The sequence below is a fragment of the Mustela nigripes genome, chromosome 11 (genome assembly GCF_022355385.1).
Source record: "Mustela nigripes isolate SB6536 chromosome 11, MUSNIG.SB6536, whole genome shotgun sequence".
Taxonomy (NCBI): Eukaryota; Metazoa; Chordata; class Mammalia; order Carnivora; family Mustelidae; genus Mustela; species Mustela nigripes.
Genome location: NC_081567.1, coordinates 8,414,634 through 8,423,651, shown reverse-complemented (window position 1 = coordinate 8,423,651; position 9,018 = coordinate 8,414,634). Strand labels below are relative to the sequence as shown.

Genomic DNA, 9,018 nt, shown 5'->3' with positions numbered 1-9,018 from the left:
GAAAGGTCCAGCCCCAGGTCCCAGGCGTGTTGCTGTGGGCTCCCAGCGGCCGCCTGTCCCCCCAGAGTCACAGAGCATGGCCACCAGCACAGCTCAACTAGTGTTTATTTGAAATGTGCAAAGCTGAACGCGCAAGTGCAATTCTACCTTAGGGAGATCAGCCAGTGGCCCCAAGGTGGCCATGCTAGGGTGGGCCACGGTCTGTTCTGTCTTGGCTGAGAAGCACCTGGGCCCCTCAGACCAGTCCTTAGGGCTGAAAAGCCTGGGGCACAGGGGCTCACTGGAGATCCCTCCTTGCCTAGAAGCTAAAATATCTTGCTAAAGAAGAAAGCAAAAATCACAATGGGTCTGGGGGCAGGGAGAAGGTGACAGAAACTATCCTAGGCCCTCCGGGGCTTCCCCTCTTTTTGGGGTGGGGTGGGCTTGGTGACAAAGCCTGCTGGCCTGTGAGGAAGGGCCCTCTATCTCTTGAGGGAAAGTGGTGGTGGTAGATCGTGGGGGAGCCCGAGGGGATCCCAGACCTGGCTCAGACCTGGCACAGAGAGACCCAGGGGACCCGACCCAGATGAACTGTGCATGGCCAGAATCAGCGAGGACCCAATCAGCATCATGAATGGTGATGGGAGGTAACTGCCACCAGGGCCAGTGGTCAGGCTGCGGGCCGAGCCAGGTCACCAGCCCAGGATGGGGCTGAAGGGGCCCCCTTGACTCTGCCTGGCTGGGCCTCGGGGGCTTTTTGGACCTAGGGATCCTGATGTGGTTGACATTCTCATAAGAGTTTCCAGGGGGACCTGGGACCTCTGGCTCTGGAGGGCGGAGGGCAAGGGCTGGTTCTGTGGGGAATTCTCTGGGGAAGTCGAAGTCATTAGAAGCAGCCAAACAAGCAAGGGGTAGGGGGGTACAGCCATCAATATGCTGGGGAGGCCTGGGGACATCACTGCCACAAGTCACCGGCTGCCGCCCCATTGTCATTCTCGTGGAACTTGTGCAGGTGATCGGCGAACCTGTTGGGGATAGAAACCTTTGCTGAGAACAAGGGTAAAAAGGAGAGAAGTGTGTGTGTGTGTGTGTGTGTGTGTGTGCGCACATCCGCATGCACACTCACGCACATGTGTGGAGGGGGAACGGAGATCCCCAGGGGGTGTGCTCCCTGTGACAGGGGAGGTGCTGGGGAGCCGGGTGGGGGGGGAAGGGTGGCGGAAGGTTGGGGGTGGGGAACACAGGAGGGGCTCGGTGGTGCAGGTGGGGGAGTCAGTGCAGGGCCCTGGGACCCGGGTGTTGTCCTCACTTCTTAGCACAGAAGGTGGCACAGTCCCTTTCCATGCTTTCACTCCACGCCAGCTTGTAGAGCACCTGGCCAGGTAGAAACACAGTGAGCCCGACGCACGGCCCTTCCTGCCGCCCCCTCCAACCCCACCGGGCCTGGCCTCCTGGGCGCGCATGACTATTGTCCTGGCCCAGGCCCCAGGGCAGGAGGCCTTAGAGATGCCCCTGTGGCCGCCTGTTTCACACACAGTCAGACGGGCCTCGACGTGGCAGTACTGTCCTCGCCATTGCTGTGTAGGACACTGGCAGGCCGGGACCTGTTGGCCCCTGGGGACAGAGTTGGAGCCCAGGCTAAGTACGGAGGGGCCATCCCTCCCTGGGGCCTTACTCGGGATGGGAGCCTCCAGGGCTGGAGGCTTCCACGGGCCCGCCTTGCCCTCTCCGATTCCCTGACCCAGTGGACTTGCCGACGTCCCCAGGACGGTCACTCTGCACTGCAGGAGATTCAGTTCAAGATGTCCCTGCGTGTGCAGCCCAGCCGGCTTTTCCTTAGTGACGTGAGGCACACCTGCATGCATTCCCGCCTGCCTCGGGCCCCCACAGTGGTCGTGCCCTCCCCCAAGCCCTCCAGAGTGGGCCGTGGGTGAAGTCAGCCAGGCCCCTTCCCCAGAGTGGCTGGGCTGCTGCCCCAGGCAGAGGGCCTGAGGGGTGGGCTTGGCACCGTCCCCTTGAAGAGGACAGAAGTGGCCAGGAGCAGACAGTGTGGCCTGGGCTTGGCCCAGGGAGCCAGGCTGCCCTTGGCGGTCCGGGAAGCGTGGTGGAGGCATCCCTGGCCTCCTGCCTGGATACTCACCAGGAAGACCAAGCAGTGCAGGAAGAGCGTGTAGAAGAAGCCAATGGTGCGCGCCATCTTGTTGGAGAGAACCAGTCGCCCCTGGGGAGCAACAAGGTGTGGCGTGGGGGTGGGGCAGGCCTCACCGACCCCTAGAGGGCTGCCCCAGGTTCCTGCAGAGAGGGCCCCACTACAGAGAGGGCAGCGGTCTCCCACTGTGTAGCCTGGGAATTGGGGCCACAGGAATGCTAGGGAATGGAGCCCCCTGTGGCACGATTCCAGAACCTTCCAGGACCAGCAGCTGTCCGGGAGGGAGAGGGACCCTGTTCTAGGCCTCATGGCCAGTCTCAGCAGGACCTATGAGGGGTGAGTGGGGTCCCTGGGGCTTCTCCAGATGGCACTGAAGGCAGGTGTGTGGCAGAGGAGGGAACTCACCATGCTGAGCGTGGCCTTGTCCCAAGGGCTCAGGCTCAGGTACTTCCGCTGCCGCTCCTGAAGGGGGAGAGAGGATGAGGGGAGGCCCCCCAGGGCCCCAGAAGCCCCAGGCTGCTGCAGAGGGGGACCGCAGGGGGCTGCTGGGGTCTGTCTTCCCTGCTGTCCCCTTCCACTCAGCGTGACGCCCCAGGCTCGCCCAGCGAGGGTGCGTCCTGCAGGCTTCCCCGCGGCCCGCCCACCGCCTGGCCAGGGAGCAGCCCCTGCGGGCTCACACACCCGCTTGCTGAAGGAGGAGAAGGGGTCCAGGCGTTCCTCGTACTGGGAGGAGTACCGCAGCTCCGTGTCGTCACTGCCACCGCTCTGTGTGAGGGGGAGAGACCCCGTCATTCAGGGAATGACCAGGAACAAGGCCGGGGTAAGGCATCCTGAGGCTGGCAGGAGCAGAGGGGAGCCTCAGTTTCCCCATCAGCACCACGCCCTAGAGCCGGGAGAAGGCTGGGTGACAGCATGAATGTGGCCGGGGCCACGCGTCCGGGAGTCGTGCCCGGGTTCAGAGACTTCCCGCGGGCTCCGGGTCAGGGTGACTCGGGGCAGGTAGAGGGACTGAAGCCTATTGAGCTCCAGTGTACATCACAGACAGGGCCAGGCCAGTGGGGGCCAGTGGGGGCCAGTGGGGACCAGTGGGTCTGGGAGGGGTTTGCGGGAGCCTGCAGGGTGGCTGTGGGCAGAGGGAGGCACCAGAGGGGTGAGCCCGGCTCCCCCACCCCAGCAGGGCCCTGGGTACCAAGTAGGAGTTAGCGCAGAGTCTGGCGCCCTCTGGTGGCCCGAGTGCAGCTCCAACAGGTGGAGTGGGGGAGGGGGCGGGAGCTCTGGTCCTGGGGAGGCCCCCACCCTGAGGGTCCCTGCTCCCTGCGTTTCTATGGGCCACCCTGTCACCCCACAGTCACAGAAGGGTTTCCTCCCACGAGGGGGTCCCCTGTGAAGCCTGGGGGCTGAGAGAAGCCAGGGAGGGCCCTCAGATGCCCAGAATGGAGTGAGTGGGTTTTTATTCTGTTTTCTTGATTGGTTTGGGGGTTATTGGACCCAAATCTGGGTTTTTGTTTGTTTGTTTGTTTGTTTTGTTTTTTAAGAATGTGAGTTTCAAACATACGGATTCCCCAGGGCCTCTCCGGCCTGCTCAACGGCCCTATGGTTTGATCCCCGGATCCTGGCTTCACTAGAGGATCACTCCTGTTTCATAGAGGGGACGGCCGGGCCCATGGGCCCACCAGCCCTGCCTCCTGCTGCCTCTCCCCGCCTCCTGGCTGGCTCTGATGAATGAACCTGCACAGAACCTCCACTGTGGGGGCTTTCCTCAGTTCAGGGAACACAGCTGCCAGGCAGGGCAGACTGGATGGCCTCTGGGGGCCCCTAGGCCCAGTGCTGCCCAGCGGGTCACTGCCCCCCAACTCTCTCGCCTTGGAGGGCCTGGTTGGCCTCTCTCCTTGCCTGGTACGCCTGGGGCCACAATCGGGGAGGGCACTTACACGGCCTGGGTAGCTCTGCAGGAACTTGATCTTCTCAAAGAGCTTGATGTTGTCTGCACGCAGGCTGTCCAGCTCGCTCTGCAGGGCCTGGATGGTGTGCTGGGCCAGGCGGTTCTCCTGGTGGGGGGGGGGCAGCGGGCAGGTGGGCAGGCAGGCAAGGCCCACAGTGGAAAGGGTAGTGGGGAGAGGCTGCCAGACCGGTGCAGGTCCTGCTCGTCTACCCGGAGCCCCTTCTTTTTTAAAAGATTTTATTTATTTATTTGACAGAGAGAGACCACAAGTAGGCAGAGAGGCAGGCAGAGAGAGAGGAGGAAGCAGGCTCCTGCTGAGCAGAGAGCCCGATGCGGGACTCGATCCCAGGACCCCGAGATCATGACCTGAGCCGAAGGCAGCGGCTTAACCCACTGAGCCACCCAGGCGCCCCCCGGAGCCCCTTCTTGGCCTGTGGCCATCTCCCTGACCTTCTAGACTCTGGCAAGTCCCCTTCTCCTCCTGGGACCCCACCCCAAGCAGAAGACAGATTTGGGGCCAGGTTCCTTCATGTCTTGAGTCGGTTTGTTTATGGTATCATCAACCTTTGAAAGAACTAGCGAGATGTAATTCGTGAAACGAACATCACTGTCTTTAGGATTATTTATTTATTATTTTATTTAGTATATCCACAGTGAATATGGTGAACCATCCCTGCGATTTCACTGCACGATACGTTTATGACCCCAAAGGAAACCCCCGACCCCTCATTCCGTCCCTCTTCCCCTACCCCCTGGTCACCACTAATCTTTCTGTCTCTTTCGATTTGCCTCTTCTGGACATTTCATAGAAATGGAGTCAGACGCTACGTGGTTTTAATGTTTGCCAATCCGGGAGCAAATGAAAGGCGACCTCGGTTTTCAGCTTATCCAAATGCCTAAGTAGGTGTTTTCTTCATACTGTTTAAAACATTTAAACAGGACTGAAAAGTACACGGGACACGGGACACGGTAGTAGGGCGGTTTTTTAAAAAATGAAGCCTAGGGCGCCTGGGTGGCTCAGTGGGGTAAGCCTCTGCCTTTGGCTCAGGTCATGATCCCAGGGTCCTGGGATCGAGCCCCGCATCGGGCTCTCTGCTCGGCAGGGAGCCGGCTTCCCCCTCTCTCTCTGCCTACTTGTCATCTCTGTCTGTGAAATAAATAAATAAAATCAAAAGAAGCCTAGAATTATCACGTGATTCAGCAATTCCACTTCTGGGCAGCTACCCGGAACACCCGTGTTCATGGCAGCATGGTTCACAGTAGCCAAAAGATGGGAGCAAACCAAAGGCCCCTTGACGGATGAACGGATAAATAAAACCAGGTACCCAGTACAACAGAATGCTGTTCAGCCTTAAAAAGGAAGGACCTTCTGACACCTACTACAGCAGGGATGAACCTTGAGGACATTCTGCTCAGCGAAATACGCCAGCACGAAAAGACAACTACTGTAGGACTGTACTCACATGAGGTCCTCGTGTGGTCAAGGGACACAGAGAGGAGTAGAGGCGTGGTGAACCCGGGATGGGGGCGGCGGGGGGAAATGGAGTTCGTGTTTAGCGGGGACAGAGTTTCAGTTTGGAAAGAGTAAAAAAGCTCCCGGACGGGGATGGTGGGGCTGTTTGTACAACAGCGTGAATGTACTTAATGCCCCTGAACTGTACACTTAAAAACACTTAAGACGGTAAATTGTATGTGTTGTGTGTTTTACCACAATTTTTAAAAAGTTAGTACCTGATTGAAAAAAACCTAGATTTTTAAAGCAAAAGGTAGAATACGAAAACACTTTTCTTTCCACTTTATCTGTTTTGAAGGCCTCCTTTTAAGGGCTGCCCAGCATTCCATTGCGTGGCTGTCCCTAGTCCCCGAGGGGAGTGAGTGTGACGTTTCCAGTCCCTGCTGTGAGGGGCAGCGCGGACCATCCCTCCTTTGAAGCAGATCACAGGAGGTCCGATGGGGCCGGCCCAGCCTTGCCACTGGATCAGCAGCAGGCCTTGCCTGCCGTGGGCACCCAGTTAATGTTGGCTTCTCCCTGGCCTGAGCTTGGGAACCCCAGGGGGTCAACTGTGCGTTTGGAGAGGAAGGGTCTAGAAATGTCATCATCAGCTCAGGCAGTGACTCTTTGAGAAGGATGGAAAGCTTCCGGGCTCCTGTTTGCACCGGGAGAGCTCAGGGATGGACCCAGGAGGGCTCTGGGGGATGGGGAGTCTGCAGAGTCCCCAAGGCTGGGACAGCGCCCCCTCCAGGTACACTTCTGGTCTGTCCCCAGGCCCTCTGCAATCTGGGTCTGGCGTGCACTGCCTCTGTGCGCATGCCCGGGCCTGGGCCTTTGTACCCTGATCACCCTGACCGTCTCTTGCTCCTCCTCTTTTCTTTCCCTCCCTGACTCCCTCTCTCGTATCCTGTTCCCCCTTCCAGGACCGCTCCCCAGTTGTCTTCCCAGGCCGGGTTCCATCGGGAAACTGGCTGCCGAGTGACCCTTCTTACGCTCCATTCTGCCAGTGTCACTCCCTTGCTTAAATCCTCCGGTAACGCCTCAGCCCAGCAGTAGGGCCCTCTGTGCCTTATTCCTGCAGCCCTGTCACAGGCTTTCGGGCTTGTTGGCCTCCTGTCTCTGCTCACCTATCTGTCCTCCACTTGGAGCATCTGAGTCTTCTTTCAAAGCCCAGTGTGGCATAACCCCCTCCAGGAAGCCCTCCCTGACTGCACACAACAAATCTAACTCCTCTGTGGTTTATGGTCTGTGACACATCTCTCTGCTCCCAAGAACTGTGGGTCCAAGGGACATAAGAGAGGGAACAATGCAACTCACGGCCTCTAGCTCCTGGTTCCGGGCACGGAAGCGTTCCCTCTGGCTGGAGATGATGGAGAGCAGCGAGTCTACCTGGCCCTCGGGGAGGGCGCCACTCGCCGGTGCCGACGGTCCTAGGAGGTGGAGGGGAACGGTGGGTTCTCAGGTCGATAGCCCCAGCCCAGAGGGAGCTCTGGCCAAGGGCCATGAGGTACAAGGCACAGGTGTCTGAGCACAGGTGCTGAGAGGCTGTGGAAAGGAAGGGCTATCCAGGGGACTAGGGATCCGAGCAGGGGAGGGCCCCTGTTCCTCAATATGAGGATCTGAGACCCTCGCATCTTTCGGACGAGGCCCCCCGTTCCTGGGGAAGCGAAAGGACACTGGAGGCACTGGGAAGCCGTGAGAGGCTCCCTCCAATGTCCCCGCCCAGCCCCAGGTTCCTCCTTGATCCTGACGCCGGAGGAGGCCACCTAGCCAGCACTGCTGGGAGCTCTCTGGCTGTCTCTCTTCCCGTGCCAAGGCCTCCCTGGGGAGCTCATCACGACCCATCAGCCATCGACAAGGCCACTGGCAGGGCAAAGGGGGCCCCGGTCCTAGGCGGGGTGTCAAACTAAGGCATTGAAGGGCGGACCCAGCCCCACTTTTGGTTGCTGCTGCATTGCTAGGACGGGGGGCCCTGACCTTCTTGGAGGAAGGGGGTGCTCTTTAGGGATCACGGCTCAGACTGTAGCACCCCCTTTCTCCTTTCCCTGCTCCCGCCCTGCCCATTGCTGTGTCGGAGACGGGCCAGCCCCTCCTTACCATAGAACAGGGCAGTGGCTTCCTTGATGGGCTCTGGGATCTTCTCCAGGCCGTGCTCAGCTGCGCCCTGCAGGGGGGAGCAGGCGTGACCATTCCCTATGTGTCACCGAACGTACCCTTTCAGGGTGCCAAGCAAACGGGGGTCAAGGACCAGGTGGGGCGGTCTGGCGGCGGGACTGGGCCGGTGATCACAAGGGCTCCTAAAGGGAAGGCTGGGCCTTGGGTTGACCCCGAGGCAGGGCCCCTGTGGTGGTGCCATCATGGACCACTGGGCCCTGCTGGGCCAGCCCCGCTGCTCTCTCCGAGCCCCATTTCTTCTAGAAAATGTGGTGGGTGACAAAGTGACCCCCAGGACCCCGTGGGCTCCAGCCTTCCACGATCCCTGGGCCTCGGGTCCTCCAGCTGTGGGATGGGTCGGTCTTCCTGCCTGGCTTCTGCCCACAGCTCTCAGGGTGGAGGTCCCAGCCTGGCCCTGTGCCCTTTGGCCTGGCGTCCTGAACCGGGCCTCTGTGATGAAGTGTGCAGGCGATACCTGGGCTGTGGGTGACAGCCTTGTGGGCCTTGTGGGGGCAGGGCCCGAGGAGCCGGCTGGTTAACCTGTGAGGTTTTCCTGGATGAGAGCTCAGGGTGGCGAGGGGGTGGGGCAGAGGGGGCGGCTCACCTCGGCGTCCGGCCGCTGGATGGTCTGGATGGTACTAAGGTCCTGCTCCAAGCGGGCGATCAGCTCCCTCTGCTCGGCTGCCGTGGCCATGGCCTCAGTGACATGCACCTGCAGCTCTGCGCAGCGCCCTGTGTCAAAGGAACACACGGCCATCAGAGGGAACCTGGTGTGGCCCGTGGCGCCTTTCCCACTCGGCCTCTCCGACCCACAGCCCGAGGGCCCACCAGGAGGCCGGCCAGCAGGGCCACTCCTGGCCCTAAGAACTCAACATGCTCCTGAACTTCTCCAGGCAGGCGAGGGAGCCCAGGGTAGGGATCCAGGGTTCTCCCCGGCTCTGCTGTGACCCGCCGGGAGCCTGGCCAGCCCGACTGGCCCCTTGCCCTTTCAAGGCCTCACTTTGCCTCTGTCAAGCCAGGCAGAGACATGGAACCCAGCACACCCCAAGTTTCTGCCAGGGCTGATGCTCTGGGATAAGGACCAGAGGTAGGAGTGGGGGAGAAAGGAGGGGCAGCTGGGGATGGGCGGGCCTGCTGGAGATCAGCAGGAGGTGCCCGAGGGAGGGGTCCTGCCTCTGGAGCTGTCACCAGACCTGCTTGCCCCCTACCCCGACAGGCTCCAGCCCAGTGAGGGGGATGGGGCGCCCCCCCTCCCCACAATACCCTGACCCACACGGTCTCGACTTCCCTCACTAAAGTGCC

General features: G+C 60.5%; 1 protein-coding gene across 2 annotated transcripts in view; it reads right to left on the bottom strand.

Moving 5' to 3' along the window:
• Window positions 1–87: 87 nt before the first annotated feature.
• Window positions 88–9,018, bottom strand: part of CUX1 (cut like homeobox 1) — a 351,017-nt gene continuing 342,086 nt past the window's right edge. For both annotated transcript variants that reach the window (XM_059414613.1, XM_059414614.1), the window contains exons 15-23: window positions 8,321–8,448; window positions 7,660–7,726; window positions 6,880–6,992; window positions 4,060–4,176; window positions 2,810–2,893; window positions 2,534–2,590; window positions 2,120–2,200; window positions 1,289–1,353; window positions 88–1,004 (exon numbers count right to left, since the gene is read on the bottom strand). In XM_059414613.1, coding sequence (XP_059270596.1) covers window positions 935–1,004; window positions 1,289–1,353; window positions 2,120–2,200; window positions 2,534–2,590; window positions 2,810–2,893; window positions 4,060–4,176; window positions 6,880–6,992; window positions 7,660–7,726; window positions 8,321–8,448 — 782 coding nt within the window. In that variant the 3' untranslated portion in view covers window positions 88–934. The remainder of the gene's footprint in view (window positions 1,005–1,288; window positions 1,354–2,119; window positions 2,201–2,533; window positions 2,591–2,809; window positions 2,894–4,059; window positions 4,177–6,879; window positions 6,993–7,659; window positions 7,727–8,320; window positions 8,449–9,018) is intronic.